This window comes from Musca vetustissima, unplaced genomic scaffold (genome assembly GCF_032173495.1).
Source record: "Musca vetustissima isolate MV318-11 ecotype Yass unplaced genomic scaffold, APGP_CSIRO_Mvet_v1 utg56108, whole genome shotgun sequence".
In the NCBI taxonomy this organism is placed as follows: domain Eukaryota; kingdom Metazoa; phylum Arthropoda; class Insecta; order Diptera; family Muscidae; genus Musca; species Musca vetustissima.
In genome coordinates this window covers 49926-67039 of record NW_026877815.1, presented here as the reverse complement: position 1 = coordinate 67039, position 17114 = coordinate 49926, and the positions used below count along the sequence as shown (strand labels likewise).

At 34.0% G+C, this 17114-nt stretch overlaps 1 protein-coding gene across 1 annotated transcript; it reads right to left on the bottom strand.

The window, feature by feature from the left end:
* Window positions 1-2979: 2979 nt before the first annotated feature.
* Window positions 2980-10300, bottom strand: LOC133322480 (sodium-independent sulfate anion transporter-like). Its single transcript, XM_061531472.1, has 6 exons — window positions 9956-10300; window positions 5631-5686; window positions 4836-5563; window positions 4469-4771; window positions 3394-3539; window positions 2980-3327 (listed from the first exon to the last, which is right to left on the bottom strand). The coding sequence occupies exons 1-6, from the start codon at window positions 10298-10300 to the stop codon at window positions 2980-2982; spliced, it is 1926 nt and encodes a 641-aa protein (XP_061387456.1).
* Between the last annotated feature and the right edge of the window lie 6814 nt (window positions 10301-17114).

Genomic DNA, 17114 nt, shown 5'->3' with positions numbered 1-17114 from the left:
ACTGTATTAACCCGGATAACGCCAACCCGGATAACGCCAACGCTGACTCAGGTGTCGCGAGTACCTGCTTCGTGTTCACCACCTCTGGTTTATCCTGACTTCGACAGACCCTTACCCTCAGTTGCAGTGATGTCAGCGATTTCTTAGCGCTCATTTGTCCCTTGGATGGTGCTGATGTTGGAATTCTATTATTTAAGAAGTCCCTCGCAATATCGTTCGGATAGTCCCTGCAGAACTTCCGCATGAATTTAAGGTTCCTCTTAATTAGAAAGAACTCCATATCCGTAATCGAGTCTCTGTCCCGTGTGAGTCGTCCCAGAGTTGATTCAGGATGCTCTCCCGACTAATGCGGAAGGAGCTGGTTTCCTCTATAAGATTGAGCAGGAGGTCCTTATGCCTCACCAGATTTTCGTTTACGTCATCGAGTGTAGCAGGATTTCAGGCAAAAGAATGGTCCGATAGAATAGCGTGGATCGTCATCATTCGTGGGGGTTGAATGAGTTCTGGCCATGTATAGTTCGAGACTGAGGCTGCCAAGGCCGCAACACTATTTATTTTTAGAAGAAGGGGGTGGGGGTGTATTAATATTCGACTCCACAGAAAATTTATTTTGCGAGGATTTGAGGACTCGGCAACTAAGCCTGAAAAACATGTTGAGGCGCCCAGTTATTAACAAGGCTCAGTTGTGGGCACAAGGTCGCCTTGATCAGAGGCACTCGGTCATTTTCTCCGAGACTCTTCCCCAGGACCCGTTGATTGTCCGCGACTATTTATTTTATATTCACATCTACCCAAAAAATAATATTGGGCTTCCCACTATCCGTAAGCTGTGGACGCGTCCGTTAGCAATCAGCTCTGCTCCCGTAGGCGGTATGTAAAAATATTCCCTTGTGAAATTGGATATTCCGGTTTACAAGTTTTAAAAAATTGTGTCACTTTTTGGGGAAAGTACTAGAAGGTGTAGACCGATAAGTCCCATCTTCCTACATTATACAGGCATGGTTAAAATATTAGGTTGTGCAACATTTAGCTCAAATCGGATAGTACGTTCGCATAATATTATAAAATTAAGGCAAGGTAAAAATATTACCTAGTCGACAATATACAGGCATAATTAAAATATTATGATGTGCAAAGTTTTGGTTTCAATCGGATCCACTGTTCGTATGATATAAAATACATTTTCAGCCTATTTTCGAATTTACTTGAGTTTGGATCAAAGCTGACATTACATTAGCCTAATATTGGATTTATAAACAGTTTGGCCATTTGTGAGGGAGGTACTAGAAGGAGTGGACCAATGGGTCCATTTTCGGATTTGGTGAAGATAATAGATTGTGCAAAGTTGGTTTCAAATCGGATAGTCCGTTCGCATAATATTTTACAATTTAAAATTTAGCTAAATATTGTCCATTTTGTGAAGAACTTATCAGAAGGAACGGACCGATATGTCCCACCTTTGAACATAAACTTTGTTTGAAAAATATTACGATGTGCAAAGTTTAGATGAAATCGGTTAATCCCTTCGAGAGATATCGTGCGCACCAGCCAGACAGGGCGGACATTGGCAAATCGATTCCAAATTGTCTGAAACGGGTTTGGTCCAAAGAAACATGGGAACTAAAATCAATATTTCGCGGTATTCCTAGTGAAGAGAATACTGGAATCATTATACGAGATATATTAAAAAATTGCTCTGCAAATAGTCCATTAATGTTACATAAATAGTTATGAGGCTCCGACAACTCCGGCCAACGGTCAACTACTTTTATTACTGATTTTTTACTCACTTTCTACAATTGAATACATTATTTCCATTTCTATTATCATGATTAGATGCAATTAGATATTATTACATCGCTTGTTTGACAACAAACACATTTTTCAACAAAATAGGTGTATTGTTTTAATAAATCAAATTTAATAAATATTACAATTGGATACAAAAACTATTCTTATTGGAAACACTTAGATATTTGTATATCCATATCGTTTAATGATGATCATTGCCTTGACAACGATAATGCATTTTTTCCGCAGAAATTTACATTTCTGTATACTTTTCGATAAAACACTTATAAATTTCAATGTGGTGGAGATTTCTCCTTCTTACTGATTGAAAATAATTCATATTGTCAACTGAACAGCTACATGTATCTTTTATAAGTTTACTACCACAATACCTACATTCGACATCTACAAATAAACTACCATAAAAACAAAACACCAAAAAATTCATGATTGCTACTTTTATTTCTACTTAAACTTAAATACAAAAAATATCAATTTTCGGGAATGTATATAAAACTATACAACAAATATAGAAAATAATACTCATTTTACTACAATAATACAAAAATGATACAATACAAGAGTAATTATTGTCAAAAAATCAAAACAAAAAAAAGTAAATAATTTGACTCTACAAACAAAAATTACTTATTGCAGATAATTATTTTAGTATCACATACAAAACTATGTAAGTATGTACTAATTATTATATTAAAATACATATTTAAGTACTTAAGGAATGTGTTAAATACAAGTGTGTATGTGTTCGTGTGTATACAACAGATTGTTTACAACGTATTAGGAAGAGTAATACTTAATAAAAAATAAATACTAAAATACTTTTGTAGTATTAACAACAAAATAAAAATAATAATTGTTGCTATAAATACAATAATTGTTGGCACTTGTTAACAAATTTCAAATATTAGGAGATTATATCTCAAGCATTTTTTATCCAATGCCAAATATGGATTAGTAATCCTTAAATCACCAAGAGTATCTGTGAGAGATTATTAGATTCTACTTTAATTAGTTTTCTGGTGTATGGAAATTAACTCATTTGAATGATACAGGATTTCTATAACTATTGTAATCGTTCGAATAAATATTTTAAAGGTGTGTTTTTCAAATTTAAATACTAACATTAACTTAACTTGCCTTATAACTATAACTATTTGGTTTCGAATTTCACAGTTTCGATGTGTTTTGTTCCTCTTTTCCGGACAATTTCATTTCCAATGTATTCAAATCGTAAATAACTTGTAGATTATTATTAATTCCTTCGAATACTTGGGCAACACGTTGTTGTAAATTAAAGAAGTACAACTTTTGCTGACGATTTTCAAAATCATCAATCATTGATGAGACTACCTTAGCTGCTGTAAAATCAGCTCCGTAAATGTGTGTGCAATCGATGACCACGGGTAGGGTAGATTTACGTCCTTGTTTGGTAATAACGTTGCGTACAAATTCCACTGAGGGGAATATCAAGCAGCGATCGGGTGTTAACATTAGGTATTTAATGTCGTTGGAGGTCTGCAAAGAGTTGTGGGAAATAATTAATAGGAGTTCGAATTAGTTTCTTTTTTTTGAAATACTTACGCATAAAGTTTGCACATGCAACTTGGGTCGAGCAGCATGGTATAAAATGAATACAATATTAATGCCAATACCAACAAGAATGCCCAATTGCAAGGGCAATACCAAACAAGCAACAAAAGTTGCCAAGCCGGGGATTAAGTCAGATTCTGAAATAAGGGAAACATTTATTGTTATTAATGATATTAATGTGTAAATTGAAGTCTACAATAAAATTATGTCGACCGATTTTCGGAATTTTGAAAAATTGGATGAAATTTGGCACAACTCATTTACTTGGCCCAAGGACGATCCCTATTGAAATTGGGAAAAATCTGTTCAGATTTAGCTATAGCTCCAATATATATTTTCGTCCGATTTTATGTTAATGGAGCAACAAAGTCCCCACATTTCTTCCGATTTGCACGAAATTTTGTATAGCGTACTGAATTAAGTCCAGAATGATGTGTGTTAAGCTTCGTGAAAATCGTTTCAGATTTACATATAGCCCCCATATACATTTCTGTCTGATTTTATGTTAATAAGGCATCAAAGCCCTCACATTTCTTTCGATTTGCACGGAATTTGGCATAGCGTACTGAATTAAGTTTAGAATGATGTGTGTTAAGTTTCGAGAAAATCGGTTCAGATTTAGATATAGGTCCCATATATATTTTCGTCCGATTTTATGTTAATGGAGCACCAAAGCACCTACATTTCTTTCGATTTGCACGCAATTTGGCATAGCGTTCTGAATTAAGTCTAGAATGATGTGTGCTAGGTTTTGTGAAAATCGGTTCAGATTTAGATATAGCTCCCATATATATTTGCTTCCGATTTTATGTAAATTGTGCACCCAACTGCTATTGTTTGTACATCGTAAAAATTGAAGATGGCATTTTAGAAGATATGGACTTCAAATCGATGAATTTCCAATCAAATTTCTAACGGCATGTCATGGTTTCATTCTTATGAATCTATGGTCCCAACATTTGAAAGTCGAACAATTCGAACAAATCGAAGATGAGGCCGGATATAAGACTATGACATATTAAACCCTTCCCAAGTAGTCTATAATGTATTATAACAAATAACTTACTCTTGCTTCTCCACATGGGTTTGACGACACGATATTGAATCATGAAAATAACAGCAGCCATGATGACAGCGGCCAAGGCTGCTTTGGGAATATAATAGAAAGCAGGAGTCAAATACAATAATGCCACGATGACAATAAGACCCGTATAGATGTTGGACATTTGGGTACGGACACCACTGGAATTTAAGACAGCACCACGAGCAATACCACCATTACCACGGAAACCTTGGGCAAAGGAATTCGCGACATTGCAGACGCCAACAGCAATTAGTTCTTGGGTGGCATCACAGGGTTTGCCATTAGCTTAAACAAATTAAAAAATAACAATTAAAATAATGAAAAACAAATAATTTAATTGAAAACTTACCAAAAGCCTGTACGACAGCCATATTTTCCAGCAACGAAATCAAGGGTACCACAATCAACCCAGAACCCAAACTGCTAACCATTTGACCAAAACTTTCATGAATCTCAATTGGTTCACCGTTGGTGCTATTTGTCACTGTGGTCATTGAGAATGGTGGTACACTAAATTTAGGCAAACCCTGCGGCACATAACCAACCATACGGAATATATCAATATCGGAACTCAACAAATAATAACCAATAGAAGAGGTAACAATGATGAGAACAGCATTTCTCGATGTGCCAACAACCCAAAAGAGACCAGACCAAAATTTCTGACAGAAAGATTTTTCATTGTTATCTTTGGGCCCAAAACTCATACTGGCCATGGCACGCATTGACAGCAGGACAATAATACAGGCAACACCCAAACCAGCATCATTCCAACTGATGTTGTGTAAATCACTGAATACCGATATCCACATATCAACAAATGTGTCACCTTTGGTATTGACACCAAGTAGATCTTTTAATTGGGATGTGAAAATAATCAGGGAACCGGCACTTGTAAAACCAGCACTGACAGGACCCGATACAAAATCAATAAGGAAGCCTAGCCGAAATATGCCCATTGCAATTTCTATTAGGCCTGTTAGAAATGTAAGTAAAACTGCTTTTTGCCAGACACCATGAGCCGTTTGGAATGTTAAGAGTGCCGATATGGCTGTGGGACCCACCGGAACGTCTTTGCTGTAGGAGAAGAGGAGAAAGTAATTAGATTTTTTCAATTTTTAATGACGGTTTTAATAATTCTTACCTTGAACCCAGGAGAATGTAAAGGAAACAACCCATGAAACAGCCATATAAACCATACTGGAAATAAAAGGAAATAGATTAATATTCGTATTAATATACGACCATAAATAATAAAAAATTATGTAAAAGAGTTAAGAGCGGATAATTTGGAAGCTACTATTATTAAATTTTCTATATAATATGATTATTTGGATTTTTTTAATAAAATCATTCAGAAAATGTAAAATAAAAACGTAGTTGTTTTCAAAAAAAAAATATATATATATATATATATATTCATTTGGATGAAAAGAATTTATTTTTTGAAACCAAATATTTTTTAATTATATATTTTCTGAATGATTTTATTAAAAAATCCAAAATAAATAAAAATTCTTAATATTTTTATGATAATCAATTTTAATCCTATGGTTGTTATACAAAATTTTCCCAAAATTAAATTTTAATCGCCCTGAATGACTCATAAAGCCTAATGATTAAAATCTCATTCTAACTGATTCATTTCAAACAAATAAAGGTTATGCAGCAAATTTTCCTAATTTCAGTTTACCCTTGTATCATAAAAGTTAATTTGTATAACTTAAATGTTTGTTGATTGTTTTTTAATTTAATTTTGGGCGAAATGAAAACATGATGTTGTCAAAAAATCAAGTACATACATATGTTGTACTTAATTGTAAGATAATTTTTTCTTGTATAACACAAATAGAACTTTTAGACAGGCAATGACAAGTTTATGATTGAAAACACTGGTAGATAAGTTCACACAAGATACTAAGATAAAATAGCGGCTAAAAATTTTCCGCACAACTATCAAGGTTATGTGTTGTGAATTATTTTGTCCAACAATATTAGACATGAGAGTATGAGTTTAGATAGTTTAGTAGTAGTTCCGATCCCTAAATTTTTAATATTTCCAATTAATTTAATTTTTATTCAACAATAACATGTATACAAACTATAAATATGTTGAGAAAGCTTAGTAGTTCCGACCCCTCACATTAAATTTGTATTGCCCAATTAATGTTGATATTTAAGAAGTTTGAGTAGTTTCAATCCCTCCCTTTCAAATAATATTTTTTTAATTTTATATATTTATTTTATAATTGTTACTTTGAGTAGCTTATCATCAATGTGTGCAGTACTAATTTGTGTATACAGTCCAAATTATTTAAGGGGACCCCCCACTCTCGGGGTCAAAAATTTTTTTTTAATTAATTAGAGTCTACACAAATTCAAGAATGTCCCTACAAAATTTCAAGTGTAAATCTCAAGAACTATTGAAGATATAGTCGATTTATTGTGTCAGCATCAAGTGACGGCTAAAGGGCTTCTCAAACTTTAAAACGGTTTTTCTCTTTTGCGAATGGCGGGCACGATAACTCAAAAACTAATAACCTAATCGATTCCAAATTTTTACACGTTTCTCTGTGAGTGTATACCTATCGTATGAATTAGGATAAAGCCAATCGGTGAAGATCTTCCATATTTTTTAACTTGGTTTTTGGTCAAAAATCGGCGATTTTCCAAAAATATTTTTTCAAAAGCCCGCCATTTTGTTATTTTTAGAGCGAAGTCAATAATCCTAGCTCATACGAGAGCCAGACATGTACTCTTTCTAACACCGTTGGAATTTTCGGATTCCGATATTCATGCCCGCCATCAAAAATAAGGATATCTCTTTAATTACAAAAAACAACAACAAAAAATTTTTGTAAATTATTTTTCTTCGTTTTTAAATACTGAAATATATATGTGCAAAGTTACAAACCTTAACAAGTATTCGTATTGATTTACCAGCCCATTGAAAATCTTTAAAAATTAAAATCGAGAATTGGGGTGGTTCCCTTAAATCGCTTTGTATTCGAAATGTACTAATTCTGCCATCAGAATTATTTTTTGATTCTTGTAAAACAGAACATAGAGAATAATTTTAAATGATTTTTTCGTCGATTTTGCATTTGGTTTTCTTCATATTGTTCTTTTATTTTTCGGATAGAATGTACTGTATCTCCCGAATGTAAAGATGTAGCGGTTAGGGTAATTGCATTAAATCTGTGAATAGAAAATTGTTCTATGATTACGGAAAAAATCGGGGCTCAAAGGGTTAATATCAATACTATAGACACAAGAGGTCGGGTATAAGAGAAATATTAAAATATGTTTAGGGGTCTACATATTTTCGCATTGTTTAGTATTACATTCGCCCAAACCTATTTCGTTTACTAAGGAGCAACCAAAATTTGCGAAGGGGTATTTAAACCATCCATAACTCGATAGACCGATTTCTAGTTTTTTGCGTTGTAAATTGTATCAAGATTGTATCATAACGTTGACCTCGATTGTTAAAATTTTGAATCATAAACAGTTTCCAGATAATTGTTTTTGGAAATATATTGATAACAAAATATAATATGTTTTTAAAATTTAAGTTGTACCGTTAATTTTAAAACTCGATATGTTTCCAGAATGTATACAGTTCGTCAATTTAGTCTGTTTTGGGAGTTAAAAAGGGGAGGAGGCCCCGTATTTAGACCTAATACTTGATAGATATATATATATATATATATATGCATGTATGGTTAAATTGGACGATTTTAACATGTTGGAGAGATACCAGGCGAAGTTGCCTAGTGGACCACAGCTTAGGTTTGATCTAGGTTTCATTACAATATTTGAACGTTTGGATATTCTCTCACTTCATATTAAAATTACAAAGGTTGTTGGGTTTTCTTTAAATGAAGTCTGGTTCAAATAGGACATTTAATTCGCATGATAATATAGAATTAAAATTTAGCAAACTTTATTTAAATTTGAAAGATATATTTTGATGTGCAAAGTTTGGATGAAATCTGTTATTCCTTCTGAGAGTATGCATTAGTCAGCAAGACAGAAAGACGGACGAACGGGCATTTGTAATTCGACTCCAAATTGTCTGAAAGGGATTTGATTCAAAGAAAGCCATAATGTCAAGTACATCCTTTACAAAATCTTAAATCTGATAGTAAATCTACTATAAAAACTGAAACATCGAACTAATGGCCCAAATGATGGAACTATTATTACAAAAATAGCAATAAAATTTCAGAAAAAGAACAACACATTCACCAATTTCCAATATCTCGAAGTATTCGGCTAATATACATAAATAAAAAATTCACAAAAAATAAAATAAATAAATAAAACAATTGAAAAAAATAGAGCTTGAAATATTTAAGATAAAACTTAAGATTTTCAAGGACTATCAAGAATTTTCAGGAACTACTGCATCTTAAGGGTAGAAAAATATTATTTTTAGATATTCGAGGATTTTTGAAGAATATTTTTGTTAAATCGACTGCAACAAATATGCAATAATTCTATATTAAAACATTTCTACTGGACTCTAGAGCAGACAATTTATTCCATGTGATTAGCAATGTTGTTAGGTTTTCTGAGCGATCATTCGTGGAAAAGACTATGAAAAGATACGAATGTCCATTTCTCGTCTTTAGGTGCCCTATATAAAATTGTATAACCTAATTTTTTGTAGAATATTTGGAGGTTTGGTATTTAGATTAAGATTCGAGGAAATAAATACAAAACTACTTATAAGGACTAGAGGATATGTTTTATAAAAATATTTCTCACTCTCATTAATTAAAAAAGTACGCATAGAAAATGTGTACTTTTGGTTTCTTAATATATTCACCAATGGGTTTCATTCTCATAATAAAATTTCCATCCCCCCAGACCATGAGTTCGACTTTGTGTCACAGTGTAATTATTTAAGTCTGAAAATTATTAGAAGGTAGTAAGACAAATTACGTAACACATTCTCTATGACTTAGGAAACTGTGGAGACATGGTGACATTATGTTTACCGTTATATCAATAAAAATTAGATATATAAAAAAATCGGCGAAAAATAACTTTAGGTTTATTGGTATAGATCAATATCAAAGGAAAATCACTTATGTTAAAAAAAATAGTTATTAAACATTATGAGAATACCGTATTCTTATGAAAAATCGTTATATTTATTTATAAAAAAATAAAAAATGATTCCATTTTCTAGTCTCCATATAGAACGGAAATTTATATAAAAAGGCTCCTAATGTCACTAAGAAATTAATGACTAATATTAATTGCAGTCACTAATTTTTTAGTGACTTTAAGAGCCTTTTTTATATAAATGTCCGTTCCATATGAATTTTTACATTTCTAACAATATTTTTGAGGTTGCAATAATTTTGTATAAATTGTGGTTTCGAAATGAACTATTCATTTATGTTTTTATATCCCTCCTTTTAATCAACAAATTTTCCTTAATATCCTTCCACTCACCTGCAAATCCAAGCCAGCTATACCAGCATAAGCCAAACCCTGTGGTATAACCGTCAGACCGACGGTGATGCCAGCCATAAGATCACCAACAAAATCATCACGATTATATTTGGGTAGCCAGGTTAAAATCGGCAATCGTTTGTATAGGGTTTTCTTGCGAAAAATGTTCGCCGATGTTTGTTTCAACCATTCGCTGGTCATTGTGCAGGCACCACGTTTATCCGAACTATCATCGTCTTGAACGATGCAATCACGTGAGGTATTGTAAATGGCATTCGGCGGTATTTCCAAGGACACTTCGGAACCCGAACTGTTATTACGTTGAGCTGGTTGATCCGAACGCATGGTTTTCGATTTTTTTTATGTTGTGGGCGACACTTATTCAAATTTCGGTTTGTTTTTTATTATTTTATACTAAAACACTGAAATTATTTTTTTGTTTCATAAAAAAGTAATTATTTGTTTTATATAAAACGATTGTCGGCGATTATATTATTTCAATTGTTATTTTTGTATATTGTTAAAATATTTTTTAATATCACAAATTTCCATTAATTTATCCGCGTTTTCTTTTTATGTGATCTTGTCTTTTGCGAGTCAATAACGCGAATGTTACTTCAGATAACTGATCAACTTGCGAACTGTGTTCGTTCGCCTGGCTGCGAGAAGATCATTTGCTCACAATTGTGGCAGAGGAAACACCGAAGACAGTCGACAGACAGCTGGGAGTAAAACAAAACAAAAAACAGATAACAAGTCTTCGTTATGGTTAGCATCAACAACTAAAATAATTGCCGGCATCACTCGGCTGCGGTTGCTGTCAACTTTTATTTTCCAACGAAACGAGAGTATGATTTGCAGTTACGTCGATCAACAATTGCGACGATGCCAGCAGCACCAACATCTGCTGCTATTGTATTTGACCAAATAAACAAATACCAACGGCATAAGGTGGGGATGATGTCCAAAGTCAGTCCCAAACAGAATGCAAATTTGAATGGCAGAATTTTAGGAAATCCCACAGATAATGTATTTTCCACGAAAGTGGGAGAGAGAAAGAAAGCGAAGAACCAGATGCCCAGCCAGGCGAATGTAATTGAATCCATAACTAACGAGTCGTCCTTGTTTCGTGGGGATTTTTCCATTAACTTGGCATAACAGAATATTTAGTTCTTTTCAGACTAAACGCACAAGAATGAATTATTATGTTTTGATTATATAGATTTCTTGGTAGACATTTCAAATAAACTTAAAAATATTTACTTAGCTGGCTCGGGAAAGAACATGTATTCCATACGCCGAGCGTGTCGGTCTTCTGCGCAGTTTTTCCAATTTGAAAGACCATGTTTCGAAATGTTATCTACCACTTGATCTTTCCATCGAATTAGTTCGAATTAGTAGTGCTGTAACAATTGAAGGGCATGCAAAAACACACCCTCCCCCTGGGACCCCAGGGGGCCACACCAACTTCATGCTGGATCGACAGATCCAGGGGCAACTGATACCCACGGTACGAAAAACCTCCATCTCCTGAACAACAACCGGACTAAAATCCCACACTGCCCCTCCATTCGATATACCCACATTTGCTAAATCTCTAATGTATTCATAGTAACAGCAGTTAATATATGCTTCCAGTCTTCAGTCATCAAGCACACACATAAACCCGTCTAAGACAGGTATATTTTATGCAAAAACACATTGAGAGAACCATACCCCGTCAGTTAGAAACCAGTACTTAACCGACTTTTACCAGCAGCACGTTAAAAATGTCACACGTCAAACTGACCTTTCCGACTTTGACTCCTGACCTTGCGCCAGTTAAAGTTATCAGGATCGGCAGATCCAGGGTTTTTGTTCTCCCAAACAAGAACCATACTGAAATCTCACCCTGCCCCTCCATTCAATATATGCATATTCGCTAAATCTCCAATGTCTTCATAGTAACAGTAACAACAACCGGACTAAAATCCCACACTGCCCCTCCATTCGATATACCCACATTTGCTAAATCTCTAATGTATTCATAGTAACAGCAGTTAGTATATACTTCCAGTCTCCAGTCATCCCGCACCCACATCAATCCGACAGACCTCTTTTATGCAAAAACGCATTGAGAGAATCATACCCCGTCAGTAAGAAACCAGTACTTAACCAGCCTTTTCCAGCAGCATGTTAAAAAGGTCACACGTCAAACTGTCCTTTCCGACTTTAACTGCTGACCTTCTACCAGTTAAAGTTATGCTGCATAGCCGTATAGGATGCTGATGTTCCAATCATTGGACAGGGATCATTAAATGGACTTTGTGTATTTGAAAAGTCGAAGTCGACTTTTGATCTTTGAAGAAACCGCAAAGTCAACTTGTGTTCTTTGAAATATCGTTGTATATGAATATGAGATTTAGGGGTTTTGATGTATGCGAACTCAAACATATTCCCTTTTTATTGTAATTTTATGAAATGCATGTCTTTAGCATCACGATGGACAAATGCCAAGTATGTTTTCCAAGGAGATTTTAAACCATTATTTAAAATAATAAGTAAATTAAGGCAATGTTGATGGCAAAATTTCCTAAATTAAAAAAAAATCATTTTTGTATGATCGCATTATCCAACCATGAGTCAATATTCAAATTTGTTAGTGGGGAAATTACATACCCAGTCAAAAGCCTAAAATATATAAACTGTGTTTGGTTACTTTTCCATAGTATTTACTCAGTCATTATTTATTACTGTAAAAAGAAAACCGAAGTAATTTTAGATTAAAGTGTTTTCTCCTGGCTAATTGGTCAATACTTTTGTGGAATAAATAAAACTAATTTATTTAATTTTTTACTCAACGTTTCATTGGTCTTTTTCCAACTTCTTCCGGAGTATTTTATTAGAAATTCCTAACGGCAAGACGAAGTGTTCTACCAATTGTAGAGGCTGCAGAAGGCACACTTTCGCCCCTTGGGCGAAACCACAACCTCGGGAAGCTCCCCAGGCGGCCACACCAACTGTCAGGCTGGATCGACAGATCCAGGGGTACCTAACACCCGCAGTACGGATAACCTTAAAATTGATCGCATATTGAAATACATCGAAGTGTACTGGATAAATCTTACTAGAAGAAATTAATTCAGTAACATCCAGTAATTTATTAGCATAGAACTGTTAAACTAGCTCTGTCTCATGTTGCTCTATTTCTATTTCATATTTTCTTTTGTAATTAAGAAATATATGATTTTATGATTTTAATTTATAAAAGTTTATATGCATGCGAATTATTAAAATTTGACCTTGAAAGTATTTCACCTAGTTTCAAAACTATGACATACATATGAAAATATTTAGTGTTCGTCAGTCCCGTCACAAGATTTTATTACTCCTATAGTGTAAATTAAATGAAAATGTTTGCGATTGTTTCGAAAAAAAATTATAGCATTAAATGATGTATTTGCGGGTTATGGCAAAACCAAAAAAAATTGTTAATTTATGATTTAAAAAGAAAACTATGTTAAAAATGTAATGTAAAAAAATGTGAAGAATTGAGAACGTGGAACTCATTAGAATGAATGATACTCTCAGGTTTATGGCAAATGAGGGTATATACAGTTTTCTACGACAAAAATGTGTTTCATCGAAATGTTTCTTTGGTCTAAATCCGTTTCAGACAATTTGAAGTCGATTTACAAATGTCCGTCCGTTGTCCGTCTGTCTGGCCGACTGGTGTGCACTACAACTCTCGAAGAGATTAACCGATTTCATTCGAAATTTGCTCATCTTAATATTTCTTCCAAACGTAGTTCAAGTTCGAAGATGGGAAATATTGGTCCGCTCCTTCTGGTATCTCCCACACAAAATGGCCAAAATTGTGCTCTGTATGCATCCATCTGGTACGTCGCCCACAAAACTTTACAATTTAAAAAAAAAAAAATTAAAAAAGTTTTATTCGTCTCCCAAAAATTACGTAGGCAGGCCAAGTCCAATAATGGGTTATATCGGTCCATTGTTAGGTATGTCCCCATATAAATTTACCCCAAATATTTAGTATTTTAAGCTTTTGAGCGCATTTTTCAATCGAATTCGCTGTAATTCAACAATTTGTGTTCTTATAGGGTACCAAATCCCCACACTAAAAACTATCAATATCGGTCCACTTTTTCGTGTAGCCACCATATAAAGGTACCCCAAAATTGACATATTTTGGGGAGTTTCAGTACGTTTTTCATCCGAAATGATAGTAAGTTTGTATGTTTGGTTCTAATTGGAAACCAAATATTCCTACAAAAATATAAATATTGGTCGATTTTTTCGTAGCTCCCATACAACGGTACCTCCAAATTTATGGAAGATTGGGGCGTTAAGACCGCGCTTTTCAACAGAATTCGTTGGAATTTGGTATTTTGTATTCGTATCTACCTTCCAAAATTTATTAATATTCGCCCAATCGGTTGGTTCCGCGTGTTACGATTGTCCTCATATAGGCGTATTTCACCATTAGACGATTTAGCCATATGTTTTAATCAAACTACATTCGGAGGATATCGAAATAAAAAACTGGGAAGTTTTAACCACACTAGGAACATTAACAACATTGGAACATTAATTTCAAGTAAATGTCAGTATACCTCTGATAGAGGGTATCCAAAGTTCGGCCCGGCCGAACTTAACGCTTTTTCACTTGTTATTTCCTTTTTTAGATTATGACTTTCACATTCCGGTCGCCTCTAATCTATCACATCAGTGAATCGATGTCGGTTTGTCCATATAAACTTTATATTTTCCCACAGGAAAAAGTGTTGATCGATTCATACTAAACACAAATAGGATGATTTGTAGAAAAAGATATTGAAAAAAGTATGTATACCCTTAACTTAAACCAATGAATTTGGTCGTAAGTCGATCGAATTCTTTCGTTTCGAATTTTACAGAGGCAGGCTAAATATTAGGTTGGGGAAAAATAAATCCATTATATTTATATGAACTATATAACTTTATTTAACATGCTTCGGAATGTCCGATTTGGTCCAAATATGCACCGTTTTGTTGCCATTTTAAAGGTAACTTCATAATGCCTCTCTCATGGAAGTCTCTATTTGCCAAAAAACGATTTTCAGAATCCTATTTAGATTATCATTAAATAAATTTAGCAATGCAAGAAAAATACGATAATCGATTGGTGCCAAGTCCGGACTGTATGGCGGATGCATTAAAACTTCCCAACTAAGCTCCCAAAGTCTGGCGAGTCACGCTAGGCCACACTAGCGTTGTCCTGGTGGAGCACGACACTTTTCCTGTTGGCCATTTCTGAACAATTGTAAATGGTTTAAAACAGTTATATGGTTTTATGGCTCCAGGGCGATGTTACGACTGCTAACATGCCGGTCAACTTCGATCGTTTCTCCGATTTTATCGACAATCGGCCTACCTGTGCGAGGTGCATCTTTAACATCAAAAATTCCTCAACGGAATCTACGAAACCAAAATTGCACATAATTGGCTGTTACAGTATCGGAACCATAAACACCATTCACAATTTTAGCCGCTTGGCTTGCATTTTCGCCTTTGTTAAAGGAAACTGTCAATTTTTTTTTTCTATGTTTACTTCCTTTTTCAACACACTGTAACTCCCAACTGAATGGACCAAACAAAAAACAGTAAAATATTTTTTTACTGCGAAATGTCACCCTTCCAACGACCATAAATCTGAAATTGTTTGATCGATACTTTACTAGAAATCTATCAGTACAGCCATCTGCCGAAAAAATGATGGATTTCTTTTTTCCCAACCTAATATTAGTTCGATTGACCAAAATTCGTGATATTGAATCATCTCATTGCGTGTTTAGTAATGTTTCCCATAAATAGGTTATTGTCTCTTAAATTAAAAAAACACGTGATCTTAAGGAATTATTATTTTAAATTTTGCTTTTACGCATTCTGGATTCTATGGAATAAATATAATCTTGATTTTTTTGCAATAAAAAATCCAGAAAATATCATCTAACCTTGGCCTAAAATACCTAATAAATAACATGATTTAATGTGAATCACATTGCAATTTAAAAGGGGGTTTCTTTATAGAAATTTTGTAAAAAGAAAAATCGTACTTGTTTTTAAATAAAATTCACATGTTTTTCTCACATGTTTCAAATGACATCGTTGTAGTCTAGTTGTTCTTTAGTTATACACCAGTCAAACTGTCGTCTAACTGAACTCCACACCAAAAACACGATAGCCAAACTAACGACAACAACAACATTAAATCCTAACAAAAAAATCATTTCTATAATCAAATTCTATAATTGTTGTATAAAAAATGTTGTTGTTGCAATAACAATCATACATGCAGCACGTGCTGGATACTATATAACGTGTTTTGATACCAACCAAGTGAATAAACGTTTAACAGGTTGGATGGTTATCCCCCAACGCTCCATTGCTAGCTAGGTGCCGAGTAATGAACTCACTTTGTGTCTCTAGTCGCTCTCCCTCTCGCAACAACATAACAAAGCCCGATTGTCATTATTTATTGTCTGTCGTTTCGCGTTAAGTATAGTTCGCAGCGGCTTGATATGTTCGAAGTGCTTATTATCTCAAGCTAATTATTTTTGTTTCTAACAAATTAGTTAAACGCTACAAAAGTTGGAGCTACCACCAATCGACCGGCATCATTTGCAACAATTATATGACACTCTAATAAACATACAAGCGTGACAATTTAATGCCTGAATAATTTTTTTTTTGCTATTTTATAGGAGACCAAAAAAACAATGGTGACGTATATATGACAACAACAAAAAAAACATCCAAATGGAATGCATTCAATTTTGCTTGAGTAAATCAAAAGGAAAAATAAATCAATAAATGATTTTAGTTGTTGTTGTCGTTTTTGTTTTAATTGTTTGTTACGTACGTCGTAGGCTACTGTTAACTTTGGATGGGCAAACAAACAGACAGATGAATGAATCGTGATTTCATTCCCATGCCTCTACACCAGCCAGTATAGGGAATGCTGTGTTTGGACCCTATTGCGTTTTATTGATCGACATTAAGCACCAGACGTAGAATAATCATTTTGTTGTTGCTACTATCAATTAATCAATCAGGAATACCGTCGTCGAGAGCCAGATAGAGAGCGGAAGACAGGGATGCAGCATTTGAAACAACAAAA

Bases quoted from the DNA above. Each gene is read 5' to 3' on its own strand.
- LOC133322480 (XM_061531472.1), bottom strand. From the start codon at position 10,300: ATGCGTTCGGATCAACCAGCTCAACGTAATAACAGTTCGGGTTCCGAA. The intron at 5,687-9,955 runs GTGAGTGGAAGG...TTTTATTTCCAG, and splicing joins TAGCTGGCTTGGATTTGCAG to TATGGTTTATATGGCTGTTT. The intron at 4,772-4,835 runs GTAAGTTTTCAA...AATTTGTTTAAG, and splicing joins GGCTGTCGTACAGGCTTTTG to CTAATGGCAAACCCTGTGAT.